Below are 24,668 nucleotides of genomic sequence, written 5' to 3' on the forward strand. Positions count from 1 at the left end.
TTATTTTACAAAATAAAAATCAAACACATAGACATTAAAATAGATAAAATTTAAACAAAAATTTTTTGTTGCCAGGTCCAATGGGTTTGTGGAAACTCCTGAAAGTCATGTAGCTCATGGCTCAGAAAGATCTAGTATCTCCTCATGAGACTCATGATAGTGTTTCTAGTAGAGCCCTAAGCTTAGAATGTCTACAATCCCGAAGATAAATGGAGTCATAGAAATAGTTGATTTCTAACTTGAAATCTGCTAAATGCATTAGTTTTAATTGGTTACAAAATTGGTAACATCGCTATAATTTATACACTAATTGCCAATTATCTGAAATAGAAATCCCATTTATAATAGCTACACAAAGATAAAACATCTAGGCATAAATTTAACTAAATAGTTGAAAGGTCTCTACAATAAATATGTGTGTCTCCCGAATGCTGGGATTATAAGCATGTACCACCACACCTGGCTAAAAAATTTAAAGCATTGATGAAATAAACTGAAAAGAAAACACAAGCAAAAAAATGAAAAAACAATTCTGTTCATGGATTAGAAGAATCAATCTTGTTAAACCGTCCATACTATTCAAAGTAATATACAGATCCAATGCAAACTGAATGGAAATACCAATGAATTAGGAAAATAATATAAAATGTATCTGAAACCATACATGGCACACACACACACACACACACACACACACACACACACACACACACACACAGCCTAATAACCAAAGTAATCATACAATCATACAAAAGAACAAAGCAGGAGGCATTATACCTTCTGACTTCAAAATACATTACGACAGGCATGGTGGTACATGCCTGTAATCCCAGTATTTAGGGGGCTGAGATAGTATAATTACAAGTTCATCACCAGCTTCAGCAACTTAGAAAGGCCCTCACTCAGCAACTTAGTGAGGCCCTGTTTCAAAATAAAAAATTAAAAAATAGAGCTGAGAGTGTAATGTAGCTCAGAGGTAGAATCCCCCGGTGTTCAATATTAGTATAAAAACTGACACATAAACCAGTGAAACAGAATTGAAATATCAGAAGTAAACCCATGCCATCTATGAGCCAACTGGTTTTTCATAAAGGTGTTAAAAACACATATTAGAGGAAGGACTTTCAAAAAGTTCTTGGAAAATTGCACGTCCACATGCAGAAGAATGAAATTAGAACTACTTACAAAAATCAACTCCAAAAGGATTAAAGATTTAAATATAAGGCCTGAAAATATGAAACTACTAGAAGAAAACATAGGGAAATAATTCAGGATTGTTGGAATAGACATGAATTTTGTGGACAGGCCACCAAAGTACAGGAGATGAAAGTAACATAGACAAATCAGGCTACATCCCACTAAAAGGCTTCTGCAAAGCTAATGAGGCAGTCAACAGAGTTAAGGTGCGTCCTACAGAATGGAAGAAAATATGTGCAAACTAGTCACTTAACAAGGGGTTAATATCCAGAATACAAGCCAGGCATGGACACGTACATTTGTAATTCCAGTATTCGGGAGTCTGAGACCAGAGGATCACAGTTCGCGGACAGCCTCAGCTACTTAGTGAGGCCCTCTGCAACTTAGTGAGACCTGTTTCAAAATAAAGAATAAAAAAATAGGACTGGGGATGTAGCTCGGAGTTCGAATGCCTCTGGGTTCCATCCCCAGACACACACAAAATATCCAGAATACGTAAGGAATTCTAAAAACTCAATACTTTCAGGGGTCAAATAAGCAGTTGATTACTCAAATCACATACTAGTTAGTGAAATCACATAGCTGGTTAGTGACATCACACACCCAGTTGGTGGTATAGGGCCAATCATTGGTCCAAAAAATGTCTGCTTTCAGCATTATTTAACAAGTAGCCTTCTTCTGCATAAATTTCTTCCTTGAATCATTGCACCATGGTTCTTCTCTGTGGCCTTCCAGGAGCGCCCAGAAAATCAGCCCCAATATCTCAATTTTTTGGGATGGGCTCAAAATAAAACAGGTCCCTCTAACTATGTCCAAGTGTCAGTGACTTTTCAAGATCAATACCAGTTCCCAGATTTCTTAAATTCAATCCTCGAATCATGTAATGCTTTGCCGCCTACATTTCCAAACAGGTCAACCTCAAACTGAAGGCTGAGTCTTTTGGTGAGGGCCACATTAGAGAATTCCAGCTCACACATGACCACACACAGGATACTCACCCTGTCACCTTCCCATCCCCGCAGTAAGGAGCTCCATGAACATGGTACAGCGGAGGTGAAGCTTCTCCCACTTCTGCTCCAGCTTCAGCTTGAACTTGGTACTGATACATCTGCCCAGGCATGACCTCCCTGTGGAAACCAGTGGCTTAGTGACCACAACATACACAAAGTGAGGTATGCCTGTGGTCTTTTGTGAATATTATACAGTAGTTTAAGGGAACATAAATGATAAACATGATGCATTGTCTGACACAAAGATTAGAGCACAGTCTTACAAAGCCACTATGCTTGAAACCGTATTTATCTCTGTATTCCCCTTATGTTTCATAGAGTAGAAGTGCCCTTAAGAGGGTGCTTAATTAACACTAAATATAATAGTTCCTAGACAACCTAGGAGAATGGTATGTTGAGTGTGTCTCAACCAAATTAAAACAGGACAGCTATTGAAATACAGGGTTCTATAACTTCAAAGTAATAAGAGCAACTTAAGATGAGGTCAGAGTCCTGAGTCTATAGATCTTGATTTTCTTATCTCTGAAGAAACCTGTCTTAATGAGACTAAATCATCAGGGGTAAGAGCAACTTCTCATAGAAGGACGTAAGAACACCTCCCCTCGCCATTCAGGGAATGCAAAAAAAAAAAAAAACAATTCATAGTTAGAAATGAACTCCATTGCTTTCTGCCTCCATATACCCAGAATGGAGCTGCACCACATAACATAATAGGTGCAGGAGGTTTATCAGACTCTAGAACCCAAGTGGACTGATCACTTAGAAAGTGTGAGAGACATTTGGAAGGGAAAAGGGCTCTTGAGGGGAGTTGCTGCTGTCAAAGAAAATCTGCCCTCAGCTTAATTCTGTCCAGTGTTTGCCGGGATTGGAAAACTACGACCAAAGTAAAACAACAACAGGACTTACATGGGAGGAAGGGATCGCAAAGAATTGTTTGGGCTGCTATCAGTAGCCACCACAAATCTGCCCAAATCCTCATTTTCTTAACACACGTTTACTCAACCACAAAGTGTCACCTCCCTCACCTGATGTAGCCAGCAAGCAGAAAATGCTTTGAGGTTTCAAAATGTCTTTAAAGCCCTCTCTACTGGCCTTGGGGCATGTTAATACAAAAAAAAAACCCCAAAATATTAAAGACTTTTAAATTTCCAGATTAGTTTTCCTTTAGGGAGGAAGCAGTCCCCTCATGATAGTGCCAGAGATTTACTAAAGCAAAACCTATCTCATATCTCAATTGACGCTGATGGTTTCCTTTAACAGAGTGGTTTCTGTAGGACTTTTTGTCTAGCCAGGCGTAAAAGTTGTACACCATTCTGTGGCTGGGCAAAGAACTGAAGAGAAATGCCAGCATGTGTTTACTCTTCCTGGGGGAAAAAACTTAGCAACAAGTCTTTAATGCTCTGAGATTGTAAAAGGCAGTGTATTGCTGAAGAAAGAGGAGGAAAATGAGATTCAATTGGAAAATTTGATTTTAATCCTGAGTCTGTTATTTACTAGCCAACCAAATTAAAGATAAGCTTCAATTTTCTGTCTATAAAATAGGGTACTATTGGCCTCAAATATTTATATGTGTGTGCAATTAAATAAAAAGTCACATTAGCTGCCCTATTAGAGAAACTTAAAAATAATATATTTTTCAAAAAAATCTATCCTGTGTTCTATCTTCCCTTTTGTATCAGCTATTTGATCATTCTCACACCATCTAGTTTTAATTAAGAGAGTAAACATGAAAAGAGAACTATACTGGAACTCAAGGTGAACATTTTTTCTTTCATTTTGTTGTTTCAATAAATGACTGAATGCCCCTCCCATCCAGAATGTGCCCCTTCCTGAGATGACTACAACTTTCCCCATCAAAAGGAAGCATCTATTTCACCACCCTCTGAATCTGAAATTGTGTGTGTGACTTGCTTGGGCTAGTGGAACATTATCTTGAGTGAAAGAGAGCAGAGATCTGAAAGTGTGGGGAACGTGGGCTTGCCCTCCCTGATTCTGGGAACCTTTCCACCACCAGAAGAAACAGCCCAGGCTAGGGCTCTAGAGGCCAGGGGGAAGAGGCCCTCATCTTCCCGCCATGCCAGCTGTCCCAGCTGAGGCTTCCAATATGTGCATGAGGTCATCCCAGGCCATCTGGCTCCGGCCAAGCCAGTCCAGACAAGAACACCCAGCCCACCCGGAGAATCAAGAGAAGTCATGTTTGTTGTTTTAACCCACTACATTTTGTGATGGTTTCTTATGCAGCAAAAACAAACTGATACAGCATTTCTGATAAAACTTTGTTTTACCCTTGTTCTGCCCTTAGGGCAGTCTCAGGGGAAATTTATGAGACAGAAGGGAATTAGTCTTTGGAGATACCAGCCTCCCAGTGCAGAAACTAAATTCTTTGTAAGAAATCACCTTATCTTGGTTTGTGTCTCCAGCACTGAATTCTTATTGTGTCAGGAATGCAGCAGAACTCACTGAATAGGGGGAGAGAGGAGAGAGAGAGAGGAGAGAGAGGGAGAGAGAGGGAGAGAGAGGGAGAGAGAGAGAGAGAGAGAGAGAGAGAGAGAGAGAGAGAGAGAAAAGAAGAAGAAGAAGAAGAAGAAGAAGAAGAAGAAGAAGAAGAAGAAGAAGAAGAAGAAGAAGAAGATGGAGGAGGAGGAGGAGGAGGAGGAGGAGGAGGAGGAGGAAAGGAAGGAGAAGAGAAGGTGGTGGAGGAAAAGTAGGAAGAAAGAGAAGAATGACAATAATGATGTTGAGGAAAGGAACGGATAAAAGAGAAAGGAGACTTGGAAGAGCAGAGAAAAAGGAGGGGGAGGGAGAAACAAGAAAGGGGGAAGAAGGTAGCCTGTGATCTGTCTGCTTAGCAATGGAAGAGTCGAGTGTAACTTTTGCATGTTGTAGGAACCATGACAGATTGTTACAAAGCTACAGCAGGAAATCAGAAAGTAAATTGTCATCAGACAGAAGACTCTTTTTCTGAGAAACTTATCCTCCTCAATTACAGTCCGTCCAGCTGAAAGACCTCAGCCATTAAGCTTGTTTCTATAATGAGAATTATGACATCAGCACTCAGAACACCTGCTCGGCCCTTTCTGGGAAATGGTTAACTTCATATCAGACATGCCACTTTAGAATAAGATCCTCTTTGAGAGTCTAAACATTTCTCCAACTCTGGGAATACCAGAACATTGAAACAAAAAAATAGAGGAAATTAAGTACCCCCCAAGACCCCGGGGATCCCCAGGCTTTGGAAGGCCTCACTGCCAACTCACGTGTCCATGAACTTCCTGCGAGGGTCTGTCACCACCATGGGTAAGCCACTGGCAAAAGGGGGATCCCGGAGAACCTGGTACTTCACAGGTCTGCAGCCAGAGCACAGGGGACTACGGGGCTGAGAAGTCAGGAGGGCTGCATCAATTTCCATCCGCTCATCAAAGGTGTAGACTTTCACCCCTGTGACCTTCCCATCCACGTGCAGCTTGATGGTGAGCGGGGTGTCGCAGAAGGTGTCTAAGGGGCCCAGGTGCACAGACTTCTGGTTTTCCAGCAAGATCTCTGTGTCAAAGAGTGCCTGGGAGGAGCTGGTGGAGAGGTAAGTGACCCAGAGGGTAAGGGTATCCGCTTGCACGGGATGCTGGAAGAGCAGCTCCAGGCTGCAGCCTTCCGCAGGGCATGGCACCGTCATGTTCATGTGGTACAGGTGGAGCTCAGGACTCCAGGCCTGCAGGCTAGGCTCACAGGGCTGATCCACATCAGGAGGCCCTGGGAAGATGAGCAGACAGACACATCAGGAACCACCATTAAAAATATCAAAACGAACAGTCCATATCAGTGGCCAGGATGGAGAATGAAGGAGGGAGGAGTTTGCTATTCCTACAGATGGGAGTCAGCTTAGTGGGTTATGTCTCAAGTTCTACTAAGGACAAAGCATACAAATAAAAAGTGTGATGCCCCTTATCACTGGACGTGGTGCCCTTTCACAAGAGAACCCAGCAGGCTACTGGGAAAGGGGCCACCAGATCCATGGGCCCCATGCAGAGAAGTTAATGCATGTCCTCAGAGAACCATGGAGCAGAGGAGAATTATATATGCATACTTCATAGTAACTGATGATAGATCAATGCTTCTGAAGGCCAGTGTTGACCTCAGGCTGTCACTATCCTCTGTAGTGCTTTTCACAAAACTTCTCCCAACCCCTAACATCCCACCATGGCACCCCAACACCTTGGCTGTGGGCCAGACTTCCAACCCAGAGGCTGCTATCTTCCTTACAGTTCAGATGTGTATGAGTGGAGAGGTCACTACAGGGAGGAAATCACAGGCAGAAAACAGAAACATGTATAAATAAGGGGAAAACTGGAGCTTCTATAACAAGCAAAATGTAATGGGGAAAATAAAAGATCACAAATATATTAAAGTCAGCTCTGTGGAAAAAATTCATATGAAGTGGTTTTGTTTTATCACATAAAGGGAATTGAAAAGAAAGTGTTGAATTGGAGATCAGCAGAGTTAGGTGCCAAGTGGCATCATCCCAGGAGCCGTGTGGCTGAGGCAGGCACAGTTTTCTGATCCTCAATCTAACACATTTGAGTGTTTTTTTCCTCACTGATCATTAGGGGGGAAGCAAAGGCTGAGATGATGCTTAGGTAAGCGCTGACGATGAGAAGAACCGAGGCCGTTCATCCAGAGCAGCTCAAAGTCACATCAAAGCACGCTCTGGATCAGAGCTAGGAGGAGTCATGCTGAAATCTGCCTTGTGGCCCTGAGATACATACGTGAGTGAGTTGACTGTTAGAGAAGTTGGAGGAGGGACAGGAAAGACATAACGAAAAACATCTTTCCTCTCACAGAGCTTAGATCATATCCAAAGCACAACCAGTACCAGTGATTAATAGACTCATAAAATAGCAGAGATGAGAACGATCAGGGTGGACACCTAGTCCACCCTGCCCCCACCCAGCCTGCTCAGCCAGCCTGTGTTCCCTGCAGTGTGTTCTGTTATTCTCCTGATATGGAGGAGTAGATCAGCTTACACCCCTGTGACGAAGCTGCTCCAGGGACAAGGAGGCATATGTAACCCTTCTGGCCTTTGTGCCATCCCGAAGTCCTCCAGAGTTCAGAGGACTCCTTGATTCCTCTCTGCTGTATGATGATCTCGGCTTGGTCACAACCATGGAGCCTCCACACCTTGTACAGATGAGACATTTGGTACACAGATGCACCAGGCAGCCATTCCAAGTCCCTGGAGATATCCAGCAACAACACACACACACACACACACACACACACACACACACACACTCACACAAGTGTGCACATGCGCATGTGCACATGTGCAGTGTGGTCTCCACCAGGCCACTACTCCATCCTTTACCTCCATTCCCATTCTCAGTGGCCTTCAAGAGAGAAATAAAAAGGTCATAGTACTTTACCCACAGCCTCCTCTGGGGTCCAGTAACCTGAGGAGTCACACACCCTCCGGGAGGAAGCCCTGTGCACGTACTGACGGAAGGTCCCCTCTTCAGTGCAGGCACCACACACACTGCCCAGGGCCCTAGAAAGGAGAATTAGATGACCATTCCAGTGTTCAACAGATGAACGGGAATTGGGGGATTAGAAAGACTTTAGGGGAAAGGGTGCTATTGGGCATTAAGCCCTGAGAAATGGAAATAGTTATTTCTTTACTTATTTCCTTCTTGCATAGATTTTGTATTTGCAAAACTCACCGTGACATGAAAACAAAGGAGAAAATTTTAATTCATAAAGGGCACAGTGCCACAGGCCTGTAATCTCAGCTACTCAGGAGGTTCGAGAGAATGGCAAGTTCAAAGCCAGCACGGGCAGCTTAGCAAGACTCTGCCTCAAATTTAAAAACAGAGACCTGGGGATGGAGCTCAGTGTAGAACAACTCTGGGTTCAACTCCTTTTATCACGCACACACAAATAAAATTCACAAAGGAGGTCTGTGGAGATGGAAGTGGGCAGCTTCTTTCCTAGCAACATTAAACACAAAATAATTACAATCTGAATAAGACACAGCGTTCCACAGTGACTCCCAGAGAGTCATTAAAGAGCCCTTGCACTGCTCCCACTAAGGCAGGCAAGAATTTCAGAGTAAACTTATCAGTTATATGGGTCCTTATGTTTTAAACCCTCTACTTTTAATTACATAGGTAAAAGACACATGAAATGCAATGTCCCTTGGCTCACCATCACTGACAGGGACATAACCAAATTCCTCACCAGGACCCAAGGTCCATCTCAAGCTAGCCCCAGCCTCCTTTCCTCGGTTCCCTCATAAGTTTTTTATCTCCGTCACAATGAATGTATCATCATTCTACCAGTACACTGTGCCCTTTGCAGAAAGCCATGAAACCTGCTGTCCTCTTGCTGCCAAATGGCCTCTCCAAGCATCTCTGTTTAGCAAACACCACTTTGTAGACCCGTCAAGTGCAAGCTTTTTAGTGGTGCTTCACCTGCCGCCTCTGAGGGCCTGAACTCCCTCTGAGCATCAGATGCACCTGCTGCTGGCTCCTTGTAGGACATTGCTACGTGGTGTCAGGAATCCCCATTCATACCCTTTCCTCGCCTTTGCCTGTGAGCAGGTCCAGGCCTACTCTGTTCTCTTTCTATCCCCAGAGTCAGTGCAGGAACTGGACTCAGCAGTCCCTGAGAATGCTTGTTTTATGGATGTCTATAAAATGATCAATACAGTCTATGATGAGCTTTTTGACCACCATATTTGGGGTATCCACAATAGGTCAAGCTAATAATAGCCGTATAACAAGTAGAAGTCACTTGGTAAAGGCTTATGACTCATATTAATAATGTTTTTAGAAGCCCAGTTGTGAACAACACATCTGAAAGGTAAACATAAAGGCAGGAATACTTCTGATTCATAGAGCTAGTATACTTATATTATCAATAAAGTATATTGGTATAGTTAGCATACTAACAGTATAGACTATCTTATACCAGAAAAGTAGAATTGTGAAATAACGGTGATAATTATGATGGCAGCTCCCATTTAGAAAGCACCCCATGCCTGGCCTTGAATCACATATGATTTTCATAAGTTCTTTTTCTTTTCCTTATAAAAACATTTTAATCAACAAAAACTTCAACCTATCTTCTCTAAGTCTCTTTTCTTCCTTTCAAATTATTTATTTCCTTCAGTTTAATCATAAATGTCTTAGCCTCTATACTCAATTGTAAACATTTCAGCAATCAGAAAGATAGGCATTGGATTAAAAAATCGACAATAAGCATCAGGCCTTCTTAGAAGTACTCTCAAATTCTCATCTTTTACCGAACTATAGCACAGATTGAATATGAATCAGTCCAGTGAAATGGATCAGATCTTTCATCCAAATTTGCTTTTACTTTACTAGAACCATATACCAAGATCCACATATTTAATTATAATTGCAAACGATTGTGTAAACATATGTGTATATGTATGGGCATTTTTTTCACTTTATTTGGAAAGTTGGTAAAGATCAATCATACTTTGAAAGGGCTCTGCCATTCCAGGAAGGAACATATTTTTACTTAAACATTTATTTATTTTTAATTAAATTAGTCAGTTAATATTTAGTTGGTGCATTGTAATTAGACATCATAGCAAATTCATAGCGACAGAAATACAAGCATACAACATTTATTTTGTGTTTCCCTCTGGAGCCCTCCCTGCTTTTCTCCTCTAATCCCTGTAATAATCCTGTGTTCACAAATGACACAATTTAGGCTCAGAGAGGTTAAGCAAATTGCCCAAGGTCACAAGATCCTCAATTCCTTGGAGCAAGTTCCCAAATCACCTAGTGTCCAGTACTTTGGCAACTAAGAGGTGTCTTAAGCTCCACCCTGGGCTCCAGTCAATGCTCAGTCGCAATGGGGATGCGCTTCCAAACCACAGATCCCTGAGGCTCTTGGCCCTCCAGTGGCTGCTGCCTGGTGTGTAGCCAGGGCTCCTTTCTGACATAAGGATTCCAAATACCTACTGGGGTGGAGTAAACAGAACATGACACAAATCCTGGGAATGTGACGTAGGTCTCCCAACACACATGTTGGAAGGCCTCAACGCTAGCCCACCTAGCAGAGAGAAGGAAGCAAATTGCTGCCTCTGCGGCCAACAGACTCTCAACAAGCCAGTTCTGATGTCTGCTTTATCGTAACATTTGTCCCAGAGAGAGAATTGAAAGATTAAATTGTTTACATGTGTTACATAAACTGATGTAAAACTCCAGCTTGCACGTACCCGCAGAGGACTCACTGTTCAGCAATCCAGCCCAAGCTGCACAGGGTCACATTTGCAGGAAGACGATTCTTATACACATCGCGTAGATGTGTGCTGAGTGGCCAGACGAAGCCCATGAGAGTTTGCATGGACGGCAGTGAGGTCATGCCTCAAGCCTGGGGCAAGGCTGGAGGAGAGCATCGGGATCCCAGCGCTTGGTAAAGGAATTCACCCGCTTTCACCTACCCTCATCTCTCCACTTACACTTTCTGTGAAGCCCAAAGGTGTGAAGACGCGCTCCAGGGACATCCAGCTCCTTAACTGGACCCTGATGCCCAGAAAGGAAGCCTGGCACAAAGAAGAGAAGCCATCTACCTGCTAAACAGGAAAGCTCTAAGTTCAGAGCAATCACCTATTCCATAGACCTCACTTCTGAATTTGCAGTGAATTTCCCTAAGCCACCTCTAGTTAGAGGTGGGGCCTTGAGGCAGCCTTCTGTGCTCCCTGTCTTCAGATGTCTCACTCATTTATCAGGGCTGTACCTACTACAAGGACTGCCTGCAGATGAGTGCAGTATGGCACCTAGCACAACGCTTCAATATAGGAGCACCAACTAGATACCAGCAACTTTTGTATTTGGAAGATGATGGTATGATTGGAAAGAGGTGGGTCTGCATAGGTCACAGATAAGGTTCTGGTCTTTTATCAGTTAAACCACATTCTCCCGCTGCCTGATAAGACACCATGAATTTTTTTCTCTAGATTTTTCTGCTTTAAAAAAATATCCCTGACATTCATTTATACCAATATGCAAAGGAAGAATGAAAGTTAGTTTTAGGTATTATGTTTTTCCACAATAAGCATGTATTGGGTGTCTATTATGACAGATCAAGGGATGAAGCTACAGAACCAGTCCTGCCCCACCTGTAATCATCACCAACTTAGTGAAACTAATAGGAAAATGAACAGGTACTAACAGTCCCATAAGTTAGGGGCCATGAGAGTGGGAGTTGGTGCAGGGCGCAGTAGGAGGCAGAGGTGATATGAGAGATGCTGGTGTAAGTCAGTCGCCCGGGTGCACAGCTTGTACAGCATTCTGTACACTTCCACTCACCCCCTGCCTCTGTTGGAGGCACAGGCCTTACCCCCTCCTCAAACCACTGTGCAGGTAGCGAGCTCCTGCTCCATCCTTCCACCGCAGCGGAGCAGCTGTCCAAGAACAGCTGTCCAAGTCCTCTCGATTCTTCTGGTGTGTGTTCATCACGCTGGCCAAGCTCTCTGGCCCCTTCTGAAGAGGGAGAGCAAATAATGTGCTGCTGGCTCCTGCAAGAGGACCCTGTATGGATGTGCTCTGCGACAGAGCTGGAATGCGGCAGGCTGAGAGAGGTGGCTCTGAGCCAGGATACTCAAGTGCGTAGTCCCAAATGGGGATCCTCTCGCTTCACATTCTCCCCCTCATACAAAATGCTGCAAAGAAAATGTGCCGGCTCACCTCTGTTGAGCACTGTCTCACCTGTCATATACAACTCCACTGATAGGAGGCAGCCAGTGAATGGTGAGGGACTGGTGGGTCTGCCCGATGACCATGGGTGGGATGGGGATGGGGGTGGGCTTTCTGCTCTCACTCCACTGCTGATAGACGAGGTCCAGATAGCAATGCATCCGGGCCACTTGGTTAGGGGTGAAGCTGTCTGTACAGTCGTCATCTGTGGGAACAAAGGAAACATCGAGGAGTTTTCAACCTGCAGAGTCCACCGAGGCTGGGATGAATCCTGCCTGTTCTGGGCTGTTGCCAGCACCCGACCCAACATCTTGTTTTCATTGAGCTCAGACGACACTTGTTGAAAGAAGTAGTACATTCTATTCCGGGAAGAATCTAAGCTGGAAGTGGGAAAGAGAGAGCAGAGACATGCGAACACTTGCTTATCTCAAAAGCAAGGCTGATACCTGAATGTTGGGCAGGCCCAGGGTGAGACTCATGGAGTCCCTGGAGCACCAGGGCCTCTGAGCTGATGGCTGCTTACCCAGCAAACCACAAGATGGCAGTGTGTGAGCAGAGGGCCTTTCCACTTGGGAACTTTGGGTGTTGCAGACACCTGCTTTATTGCTCAGTGATGATGGCAACGTTAGTGAATTATCAGTGGAAATGCTCAAGAGAGAGAAAGCCAAAATGTCAAGGAATCAGCCAGTGGGAATGTGGCCCTGTCTTGCTTCTAGAGTCAGCAAACTCTCTCTATTAGCTCCATTTTTTTATAGAGTTGGAGTTATCTTTGTGCCAGGAGCCTTTCCATTTAAAACACACTAGTCAACTATGACTCTGTCCTGCTTCTGAAATGTTTCTCTGCCCACCACCTCAAAGGCAGTAACTAAAGGATCCTAGCCTTTGTTCCACATAATCCAGTCTCTTCCCCTGGCTCCTGTGTCTCTGCTAGGGAAGGCAGAGGGGCAGGTGCTAAGGAATTATTCACTACAGTGAAACATGGGTAGAAAAATCTTGATAGGGAACAGGGAGAGAGGGCCCCTCACGCACTTTCTTCCCTTCAAAGGTGGTTAATCCTTTGGGAGATACTTTAGGAATAAGCACCTGGAGTTCAAAATATTGTCTTCTTTCACCAATGGAGTAGGTCCTCAAATTAGTCTTCAATTCTAAAAATGCAGTTAAGTCCACCGTCAGGAGACTGGTTGTTGTTATTATTATTATTTATTGTTATTATTATTTTGCCAGAAAATAAAGGTGTGAGAGAGAGGAAAGAAGAAAAATCCAAGCGTTGAAATAAGAAAGGACACGATGTTCCTAGGGCTAAGAAGACACCATTTAATATGAGAGTTACCACTTGGAACAGAGAATCAGTGTGTGCCCAAGACTGGAAGAAGAGAATCTACTTTTTAATAGGATAAAAGGAACGGAATCCTGATTTTTAACCAAATCACCCTTTATTGCAAAATAATGCAAAGAGCCAAGTTGACCAGAAACCTCTTCCACCCATCACCACAGACCTCTCTCTTTAGAGTGAAACCCTGAGAATACGAGCAAGAATCACCAAGCTCTAGAAGTTGAATCAATCTCAAGATGGTTTCTGGCTTTGTCCCATTTTTACTATCCAAGAAAGAAGTGTGCTTAAAAAATTCTAGTGAAAAAAAAATTCAGTCAACAAGGGCCCTTAATATTTCAGTATTTCTTCAATTTAAAAAAAAAAAAAGAAACAAAAAAAAATCTCATGCTTGAGTCAGCTTCTTTGATGCTGTGACCAAATTACCTGACGAGCACAGCATAGAAGAAGAAAGGTTTACTTGAGGCTCCCACTTTCGGAGGTCAGTCCATGACCATCCAGCTCCAAGGCAGGGAGTTCAGGGGCCACACTTGAGGGCACAGAAGAAGAGGAAAAGCCACCCTCACATCCTGGAGGCCAGGAAGCGGAGAACATAAGAGCAGAGGGGCGAGGACAGGTGCCGTCCTAACACATGAGCTTCTCTGGGAGACATATACAAGTGTGTGCATCGTGTGGGTTTAGAATGCCCCTCTACCCCTCACAGAAATAAGTCAGCCATGTTGGAGCCATGTTGCTAAGGAGAGGCCCCTGGGTGTGCAGATTGGCGATCATATATTCTCTCCCCCCCCTATCTATCTTGCTTCCAACTTCCATAATGTGAGGATCACAGCACATGTGCTCTCCCTCTCTCTGCTTGCCCCACCATGCCCTGTGGTCTGCCATCCCTGCCTCACATGGACTGGACCCCAGATCCCCAAGGAAACTGTGAGCAAATAAATCTTCCTTCCTCTAAGTTCTGTGTTCAGGTCTTTGGACTATAGCAGTGAGATTGCTGGCTATGATACAATGATAAGGGCACTCTGACATGATGACCACTCAGTAATCTCTTTAGCTCCCCAACCTCCACCCTGCCAGAAAAAGAAAAGCATGAAGTCTGTGGTGATACCTGTATAGCTCATGTAGTTGGTGAACGGAGCCCCTGGGAAGTGGCTGAAGCCACAGGTGTCGTTGGCCGGCTCTGGGTCCTGGCACAGCTTACTCTTGGGAGTGGGGGCTGTGTCAGCACAGAGATCTCCCGTCTCCATGGACGGCACTGTCTCCCTGCAGGGATCATCACAGGATTCTCTTTCACTGACTCCTTTGAAGACATGGTAGAGTCCCAGGACGTGTCCCACTTCATGGATCATGATGTTGGTGTGACCAGGCATGCCATAATAGGCAGGGTTGAGGACAACACCACCTATAAAGGGAGGTTTGGAAAACATCTCTCTGAGTATAGAATGAATGACAGTCTTCCAGTCCTTAATTATGTCTTCTGATAAACATCAAACAGCCCACTTTGGCCTCTACGGAGACACTTTATATCTTCCAATGATATCCAATGACTGCTCTTATGTATTGCCCCCAACACCCTTGGAACTTACCGATAAACATGGCTTTAACCCTATATTGGGCAAGTGTATTCCTAGAGACCAGAGCTTTGAGAATGAACAAAACAACCAGAAAACAAGCCTGGGTTCTCAGCTCTAGCCACATCTTCAAATCACCTGGGTGAGTAAAAAATATTCAGAGGCCCAAATACTGCCCCCAATAAAAAACAATCTGAATATTTGAAGATAAGAGTTCATGCATCATAATTTTTTTAAAAAAATTTCCAGGTAGTCATTGGTCTAGGTGACAGTATATGGGGTTGGAAACAAGAATATGTGGGGTTGATACCTGGCACCTCTGCACACCAGCTTTAAGGATCTGAATGTCTCTCTGGCCTCTAGAACTTGATCTTGCTATGTACAAAGTGGAGATGATAACACTATCATCTGTTTTTTTTTTAAGTGTTTGGAATTTATGGGATTTAGAAAATGACAGCTAAGTGTACCACTTCTGGATTCACTACCCCTATTCAAGGAGCTAAAAACGAGTGAGACAAAAGTCAACTCTTACTACCACCAAACTATCCTAAAATTTAGAGCGTCATGGCCACTACAGGAATATGCCCCACACTCATTCTCCCCAAACCTCCACAAGGACACTAAGGGAGACATCTCAGAGAAGAGATGTCACGTTTAATCAAGCTTAGATGAAAGACATAATGTGTCGCTGTTACCTTACAAAAGAAAAGGACAAAGACCTCTGAGTGTCCGATCATGTATCTATCTATCTCAGTGAAACCCCAGTCCCTGCTTCCTCCTCCTCTCCCATGGTAAAACCACTGGTTTTGACTGCTTGTTTTTCTTTAGCCCTCAAAATGGTCAAGATTGGGCTGAGTCTCCTCTCTGGGACCTGAAGCACAGAATATCAACAGGCCTGGATCAACTCTGAGGGGCTCAAAGTCACCCTTGGCTGTATTCCCAGGCTGGCCCTGCCTTTGGGTCCCAGTCTATTATTAGCTTCCTGGCCTTGGTTGATTGCTTACAACAGAGTCATCCCTATGCCAGTAGTCTCCTGAGAATAGAGGCCTTCCAGAAGAACAGCCCTGAATTGCTCTTAACATATTCTATACCATGATCTTTGCCTGGTTACTGAGTCCCATGCAATGTCCGTAGACAACTGTATACACTGACTGCTGGGCAGGAAGAAATCACAGGGTATCTGTTGCAGGGATGGCAGGTTCTATCTAATGAGTAGCTCATTTGCCTTTCTGGTAACTATGTTGCTGCAAAGGGAAGTTTCTAAATACAAGTTTTAGACATGCTGACCATAACCAAGCTGTGCCTAATATCTTTGGAGACACAGTGTCTACTTATGCATCTACACTCATAGCCAGATAGTACATCCTGTGCTTATCATGTCTACCACTTCATCAAAATTCTTATTTGCTGGGATTATTAGCATGCACCACCATGCCTCAGCTCCTTAGTGAGGCCCTTTGCAACTCAGTGAGACCCTGTCTCGAAATAAAGAATAAAAAAAAATAGGGTTGGGTATATAGCTTGGAGGTAGAATGCCCTGGGTTCTAACCACAGTAACACACACACACACACACACACACACACACACACACACACACACTTATTTGCTTACATTATCCTACTTGTTTATTTATTAACTTATTTTTGCAGTACTGGGGGTTGAACCCAGAGGCATTCTACCTCCTAGCTACACCTCCAGCCCTATTTTTTATTCTTTAGTTTTGAAACAAAGTCTCACTAAGCTGCAGAGGGCCTCACTAAGTAGCTGAAGCTGGCTGAGAACCTGTGATCCTCCCAAGTACTGGGATTCCAAGTGTGTGCCACCACGCCCGACTAAGCTTCCTTTTTAGGAGGTTATGCTATGCATATTTCTTTCATTTGTGCATTATTGTTATTTTATCAACACAGGGTCAAAGAAACTTGAAGATGGTTCTGGTTCAATAACAACTCCAGTGCCCAGTATTTGAAGGAACCTGGTGAAACAGAATATTCCCACTTTGCAAGACGCCGACCACTCTGTGTCTCGCCAAGGCAGTGACAATCACTGTTGAGGTTTACACACTATCGTGCCTCGGGTTCCACAGCTGCGCCACTGACCCTCACGTCCGCGCAGATCGTCTCTGAGAATGATTTTCTACTGGCTCCCAGTTGCCTGGCCAGTGCCTCCTCTTCACCCTTCTAGCTCAACTCCTTCTCTCCATCTACACTTAATCTCCCTCCTCTCCTTTCTTCCCTGCCTAGCTCTAATTAAGCTTTGTATTTATAAACTATTCTACCAGAAATCGGGCTTCAAAATGCTATAATCCACTAGTAATATTTAAGTATTCACAGTGATTAGTGTTTCCCAAATTGGGTTCATAAAGTCTGATCCTGGGTGATACTGTCAGAAAAAAAAAAAAGTCATCACTAGTGAAATATACTTGATAAAAATTCAGCACTTCATAGGCACCTGGACATTCAGTATCTATAAGAATTTTTAGATGAAAGCCCTGAAACTTTTGTTGAAAAGCAAATGGTTAAACCAAGCTGAAAAAGTATTTGAGGTAGATTACATTTGTTTGAGGTAGATTACTTTTGTCGAAAAGTTAAAGTTAAAAGTCAAAGTTAAACAAAACTGCCAGACTTATTTGAACACAGAATCTCTGTGTTTGAGGCAGATTACATTTTGACGTTCCTGGAATATGGAGTTCACAAGACTCCATTCAAAAAGCACTACCAAAGGTGAAGACAAACCTGAAGAGAAGTTTTTACCTGTGTTTCTTACCTTGGAACAGACATCAAATGTTCCTTCATCCTATAGGTAGGCCAGCCCAGTCGTGGGGAAAGTAATTACAGATAGACAGAAAGAAAGCTTAAGATCAAGGCTGTCGAATGCTTAAGATCAAAGCCGCATATGGTGAGGAAGGAGGGATGACCCAGAGCATGGCTCTGGGGACTCAAGGAAATACAGAGGGGCCATCATGGTACTGGGCTTCTTGTCAATGTGTAGAAATTTATTTCTCAGATCAAAATGAGATCTGTCCAAATTTAGGAATATTCTGTAATAGATTTACAACCAGCTTTCAGTAACTCACTTATATATAAACAGAGCAAGGAGCATGGAAAGGTATGTCCTTAATCCTCCTCGTAAATCTCCATGTCCAGGACAGCTCACCAGGGTTCCCCTCCGCCTCACTCTCGATTCATACTCCCAAACAGAAGAACGTAGAGGTAAGCAAGCAGCCATACAAATCAACTGAAAACACAAGCATTTTAACACACAGCTGGGAGCAGTTATATTTTTTGATTCCAGAGACATGAGATTCTGCTAAAAAAAAATAATCTATGTGAAACAAATAGGAATGACTTTAGTAACTGTCTGTGTTAAATAGAATATTGCAAAATCTATACAATATAGAAGCATATAAAATATTTTTTAAAACCTTGTTGTAATGTAGGCAAAAGTTTTGTGCACAGCAATATATTCTGAGAGAAAAAAACATGGTCTTGGACCTCTCTTAGGGACTCTACCAGCTCATGCACGAGGCCTTTGAATCACCTGGATTCCAAGGGAACTTGGAGTGTAGTCCTGCCCCTGAAGCCTTTTATGGCCTTGGCCCTGCAGTTTAACTTTTCCCAAAGTCTCCTTAGCTATAAAATTGGGGGATGTGATGGTGCACGCTTATAATCCCTGTGCTTGGGAGGCTGAGACAGGAGGGTCGCACAGGTTCAAAGACAACCTACTTGGTGAGACCCTATTTCCAAATAAAATATAAAATAGGTCTGGGAGTATAGCCCAGAGGTAGAAATCCCCTGGCTTCCTCCCCCAGTACCACAAAAGAATAAAAATAATAACTGGGGCTACAGTGGCTTGCTACTCTTCCTCTTCTCACCCCCTGCCTCCATGTGAAGAAGTTTGTCTTAATGAGAATCGCCCATCTCAGCCTTGTAGTTTGTGTTCCACGCTCCCACCCCTCGGCAGCCTGAGGGAGGCATAGGCCACATATGCTCTGACCTGCTCCAGCCCCGCCAGTGGCCCCGATTCACCGCCTCTCCATCCTCACCCTGCCTGCCGGTTTGTGCTCCCCACGCCTCTCCTAGGAGCAGGGCCCCCACATGGTTCTCATGCACTCTTTCTCCTAACAAGAAGAAGCTTGTTAACTTATAAAGGGAATCAATCAAGTACAGGCACAAGCCTGTAATTCCTGTGTGTGGAGATTGAGACATGAAGGGTACAGGTTCCAGGCCAACCTCAGCACCTTAGTGAGATCATGTTTAAAAATTTTAAAAAAAGTTTGGGGTTGTATCTCAGAGGTAGAATGTCCCTGAGTTCAGTCCCCAGTACCCGACACAGATAAAAAGAGAGAGAGAAAAGAAAAAAAGAAAGTAAAAGAGAGAGAGAGAGAAAGTAAGAAAGAGAAAGAGGAAAGGAAAAGAAAAAAGAAAGAAAGAAAGAAAGAAAGGAAGGAAGAAAGAAAGAAAGGAAGAAAGAAAGAGAGAAATTAGTTCCCAATAGTCTGAAATTCATAATTTGTGATTGTGGCATGAAACAAAGTCTTACAGAATTAGTTCTGTTCATGAGACTGTATTTATTCCTCACTAGGAGGTAAATAAAGGAATGAAATGAAAAGAAAGACGGAATGCCTCACTGGTGTCCGGGTGTCCGAGCCTGTGCCCTTTGGGCCCCTGAATGGGCTCTGAGCATGGCCTGCACAGTGAGGAGCTCAGCCTCCTCACTACAACACACAAGCCACCACACGAGCCTGGAAAAGCCCCCAAGGTAAAGGAAAAGACATGTGAAGCAGGGCGTGGTGGTGCACTCCTGTAATCCCAGGACTTTGGAGGCTGAGACAGGAGGATTGTAAATTCAAGGCCAGCCTCAAGCTATATGGCAGATCCTCAGCAACTTAGCAAGACCCTGTTTCAAAAATAAAATACTACGGGGAGGGGTGTAGCTCAGAGTTAGAATTCCCCTGGGTTCAATCCTTAGTACCAGAAAAAAAGAGATACAAGATAAATAATGGGTATGGGTAGATGGCAGTGTGTCCAATAAAAGTGACTCGACTCTGTCGTTTAAATCCTTTGGGAGCAAAACAAAACCCCAAAGAGGTTTGTGTGGCCTGGAAGCTGAGGGGTTTTCCTGGAAGCTGAGGGGTTTTCCTGGAAGCTGAGCGGTTTTCCTGGAAGCTGAGGGGTTTTCCTGGAAGCTGAGCAGTTTTCCTGGAAGCTGAGGGGTTTTCCTGGAAGCTGAGGGGTTTTCCTGGAAGCTGAGCGGTTTTCCTGGAAGCTGAGGGGTTTTCCTGGAAGCTGAGCGGTTTTCCTGGAAGCTGAGGGGTTTTCCTGGAAGCTGAGGGGTTTTCCTGGAAGCTGAGGGGTTTTCCTGGAAGCTGAGGGGTTTTCCTGGAAGCTAAAGGGGTTTCCTGGAAGCTGAGGGGTTTTCCTGGAAGCTGAGCGGTTTTCCTGGAAGCTGAGGGGTTTTCCTGGAAGCTGAGCAGTTTTCCTGGAAGCTGAGGGGTTTTCCTGGAAGCTGAGGGGTTTTCCTGGAAGCTGAGCGGTTTTCCTGGAAGCTGAGGGGTTTTCCTGGAAGCTGAGCGGTTTTCCTGGAAGCTGAGGGGTTTTCCTGGAAGCTGAGGGGTTTTCCTGGAAGCTGAGGGGTTTTCCTGGAAGCTGAGGGGTTTTCCTGGAAGCTAAAGGGGTTTCCTGGAAGCTGAGGGGTTTTCCTGGAAGCTGAGGGGTTTTCCTGGAAGCTGAGGGGGTTTCCTGGAAGCTGAGGGGTTTTCCTGGAAGCTAAAGGGGTTTCCTGGAAGCTGAGGGGTTTTCCTGGAAGCTGAGGGGTTTTCCTGGAAGCTGAGGGGGTTTCCTGGAAGCTGAGCGGTTTTCCTGGAAGCTGAGGGGTTTTCCTGGAAGCTGAGGGGTTTTCCTGGAAGCTGAGGGGTTTTCCTCCTGTTAGTGCTGGATTCCTAAGCCTGTGGCCCCGCCCTGGAGAGGAGAGGCTCAGCAGGAAGGTGGCACAGCCTGACGGATTCCCTGAAGGCGAGACCCTGTGGTGGGAACACAGGTCACCGCAGGCGGCCAGCATCACCTGACGACAAGGACCAAAGGGACCATTTTCCCTGCGGGGCTGGCCTGTTGGACACAGCCACTGCACTACTGACAGGCACCGCCCTGAGCAAAAGAGGCTTAACTGACCTAGAGTCAATTTCTTCTACTCAAGAACAGTAGTAGGGCTCGAAATAGGAATGAAGTTCCATTAGAGCAGATTCCATGTGCGTTTCTCACCTTCCTGTGTGTACAGAGAACTTGAAGTCGGTGCAGGCGGGTGCCATCCACTTGCTCATGGACCACAGGATGACACAGCTGCCTGGATCTAGCAACTGGCGGCCATGTGTGGCCCAGCTGCTCGGTAAGGACTGGCAGGGGACACAAATGCACTTCCTTGGAAGAGCTTTCAGCCTTGATTAGGAGGGACAAGCTAAAACAACAAGGCGAGTTGTGTGGTCTAGGAAATGGTGTGGAGGAAGAAGAGAGAGAGAAGTTGCTGATTAAAAGATGAAGTCTTGGCAGCAGACACCCAAGCTTCTGAAGGGATGCGATTTCCAACTCGTTCCTAGCTTTCCTCAGCATGGCTTGTGGTAAAGAGAGTGATTCCCAAAGCCACTTTATTAAGAAAAACAACACAAACAATAAAACAAAAAAAAAAAAACAAAAAACAGACAATTTAAGCAAAGGACACTGGTTGAAATGACTTTTAAGTGGTTCTGTAAAACTTTCTGAGCTGAATGCTATCCATACATGAAGTAGGGAGATGACACTGGGCCGCAGGTGTTCACATAATTACTTCCAGCTACTGCCTAAAGCATTCTTCCTCAAGCACGCTCTCCACCATGAAACGACATCCGTGCCGTGAGGTCCCAAGAAGGAGAACTCTGGAGCGGGCCAAGGAAAGAGTGTGGCAATATGAAGAACAGACAAAGGTATTGATTTTTATAAAACATCAGTATAATTAAGGATAAATTCTGTCTTGTTTTAGCAACACTTAATAACATCCACACACAGGGGAACTAATAGTGTATGTGGGAATCCATGATATTAGAATACACTACCATAGAAATACATGCGTGTCCATATTTATAGCTCCACAAGTCATAATAGCCAAACTATGGAACCAGACGAGATATCCATCAAACATGAGTGGATTACAAAATTATGGGATATGTGCACAATGAAATTCTACTCAAATAAAGAACAAAATTATGTCATTTGCAGGGAAATGGATGGAACTGGAGACTATATTCTAGGTGAGATTAATCAGTCACAAGTTCTCTCTTATATGGGAAAGCTAGAAGAAATCGGGACAGGAGGGATTCCAGACAAAGGAGGAAAAACCTCAGTGGACTGAGGGAGGGACCTAACTGAGCAAGACCCAGGAGGGAAGCTCTTCAATGTACATGATGTACAGACACGATTATCAAAGCCAGTCACTCTACTGAGCACGAGAGGCGGGGAGGGAGAAGGAGGGCTCAAAGCATGCGGTGTGTGTGGGTGCCTCTACCACCCTGAACTGCATCAACGTGTGTGAACACAACGCACCAATAAAAAAAATAAAAATTACACATTTTCAATATGTTTTTGTCATTGTCCTCTAGTGACTAAGCAACAATTTGAAATGATTTTTGTTGTTGCATTTTAGAAAACAATCATTTCAAATGATAATTAAGCTGAGAAAAAAACTTTTAGCACTTTATAACTTAGGGAAGTAACAATGCGAATATCCTGTTTGTAATTCTGGACTACAGCTTTGCTAGGTGTAGCTACTAGGGAAAATAGATTAAAGGTATCCAGGATCTCTTTGTACTATTTCATACAACTACATGTGAGTGCACAGTTCTCTCAGAAAATAAAAAGTCTAATTAAAAAAAAAGTTATCAGCACAGAGTTGTTTTATTCTAAACATTTTTTGCAGAGAAATAAACAAAAAGTAGAGACACTGGAAAAAATATATTTATATGCTATCTCAGTATAAAATTCTATAGGGAAATTAGCATGAAAACACAAACCTAAAGAGAAGAGAGAAAAAATAAATAATTTTGCAATTATTAAAATGTTCATTGCCATGAACACTTAAAATGGATGATAGTGCCAGGTGTGATAGCACATGCCTGTAATTTCAGTACTTGGGAGGCTGAGACAGGAGAGTCGCCAGTTCAAGGCCACTCTCAGCAATTTAGCAAGACCCTCATCAAATTAGTGAAACACGCTCAAAGTAAAAATAAAATAGAGCTGGGGGTCTAGCCCAGAGGTAGAATCCTTCTGGATTCAATCCCCAGAACCCCCCCCCACAATTTTTAAAAAAGGGCTGGGGGTGTGGCTTGAAGGTAGGATGACCAGGATTCAATTCCCAGCACAAAAATAATTATGATTATCAAATTCATAAAACATAATGGATACATGAATAATGTAAATTTAAGATTCATCTTTAAATGTCAGCATTTAAAGATTAACATGCCAGAAGCTCTATTATTCACTGCCATTTAAACTTATGATTAAAGTTTTAGGCGTTACTCTAAGGATGTGTGAAGCAGTATAGAGTTTTTCACAAGTCTTTTGGGGGCCACAGAAGGAAAAGGTAAGGTTGAAAGGCGCTGCTGTAGGAGAGCCGGGCGTGGTGGCGCACGCTTGTCATCCCAGCATTCGGGAGGCTGAGACTGGAGGATCGCGGTTCGCAGACAGCCTCAGCTACTTAGTGAGGCCCTCTGCAACTCAGTGAGACCTGGTTTCAAAATAAAGAATAAAAAATAGGGCAGGGAGTGTAGCTTGGAGGTCGAATGCCCCTGGGTTCCATCTCCAGACCCGCAAAAAAAAAAAAAAAAAAATAGCGCTGCTGTAGTGAGGCCAAGTATGTCCCACTTCTAAGCGTGGCCAGGTTTTTAGCAGTTCTGGATCACAACATCTCATGGTTGGTCCTTCCACTCTGTACTGGCCTTTCCTTGTTTGCCCAGAAAACTCTGGCTCCTCCGTCGTCCTCCTCTCAAACCTCAGCGCCCTTGGAAGCCCTTCCTGATGCTGTGCACACCCTGCCTGCCCTCACATGTGGTACCATCAGATGGTATTCTCAGTGTCTCCGAGGTCTGTCTCCTAATGACACTGTGAACTCCTTAAAGCAGAGCTTCTTTTGTCGTTCTTTCTTTGGTATCACCACACAACAGATTTAACAGTTGTTCTTTGAGTAAATGAATGAACAAATGAATGAATGAATGAATGACCATGAGTATGGTATATGTGGCTAATAAAAGAACTGATTTTCTGCATGCTTGAAATCCCAGCACTTTGGAGGCTGAGCGGGAGGACTGCAGGTTTGAGGCCAGCCTCAGAAACTTAGTGAGGTCCTCGACAACTTAGCAAAGTCCCATTTTAAAATAAAAAAAATACAGTACGGCTGGGGTTGTAGCTCAGAGGTAGAATCTCCCTGGGTTCCATCTTCAGTATCACCGAAAATAAATATAAAAAATTAAAAGGACTGGCTCTTACACTCATTCAAGTATTCTGTCTTAGAAGGTGAATTCTCCGTCCTAGCGCTGTTTACTGCAGCTAACCTCATTGGAGCCACTGACACCACAGCTCACAGGGATGCCTTCCACTTGTCCACATATAAGCGTTCTTATCCCATTTGCCCAGCATTAAAAATACCAAATCATGCTGAAAGGCAGACATGCTATTGATGGCAAAGCAAGATAGCAAATTACCTCAGTCTTTCCAGATACGACTTCAGCCATGAGGAGTTGAAATGGGTGCAGTTCCCCCTTCTGGCTGGTGAGCTTAGAGCCGCTGCCCCTCACAGTGCAGGGCCGTTGCTTGTTAACAC

At 44.0% G+C, this 24,668-nt stretch overlaps 1 protein-coding gene across 1 annotated transcript in view; it reads right to left on the minus strand.

Annotated features, from left to right (window-relative positions):
- PAPPA2 (pappalysin 2) overlaps nt 1–24,668 on the minus strand; it is a gene marked incomplete at both ends in the record, with an annotated part of 252,769 nt that overhangs the window by 128,196 nt on the left and 99,905 nt on the right. The window contains 5 exons of the mRNA XM_080698352.1: nt 2,196–2,324; nt 5,465–5,954; nt 7,625–7,746; nt 11,942–12,134; nt 14,365–14,658. Coding sequence (XP_080554478.1) covers nt 2,196–2,324; nt 5,465–5,954; nt 7,625–7,746; nt 11,942–12,134; nt 14,365–14,658 — 1,228 coding nt within the window. The remainder of the gene's footprint in view (nt 1–2,195; nt 2,325–5,464; nt 5,955–7,624; nt 7,747–11,941; nt 12,135–14,364; nt 14,659–24,668) is intronic.

This window comes from Muscardinus avellanarius (assembly GCF_963383645.1).
Source record: "Muscardinus avellanarius genome assembly, chromosome: 7".
NCBI lineage: Eukaryota > Metazoa > Chordata > Mammalia > Rodentia > Gliridae > Muscardinus > Muscardinus avellanarius.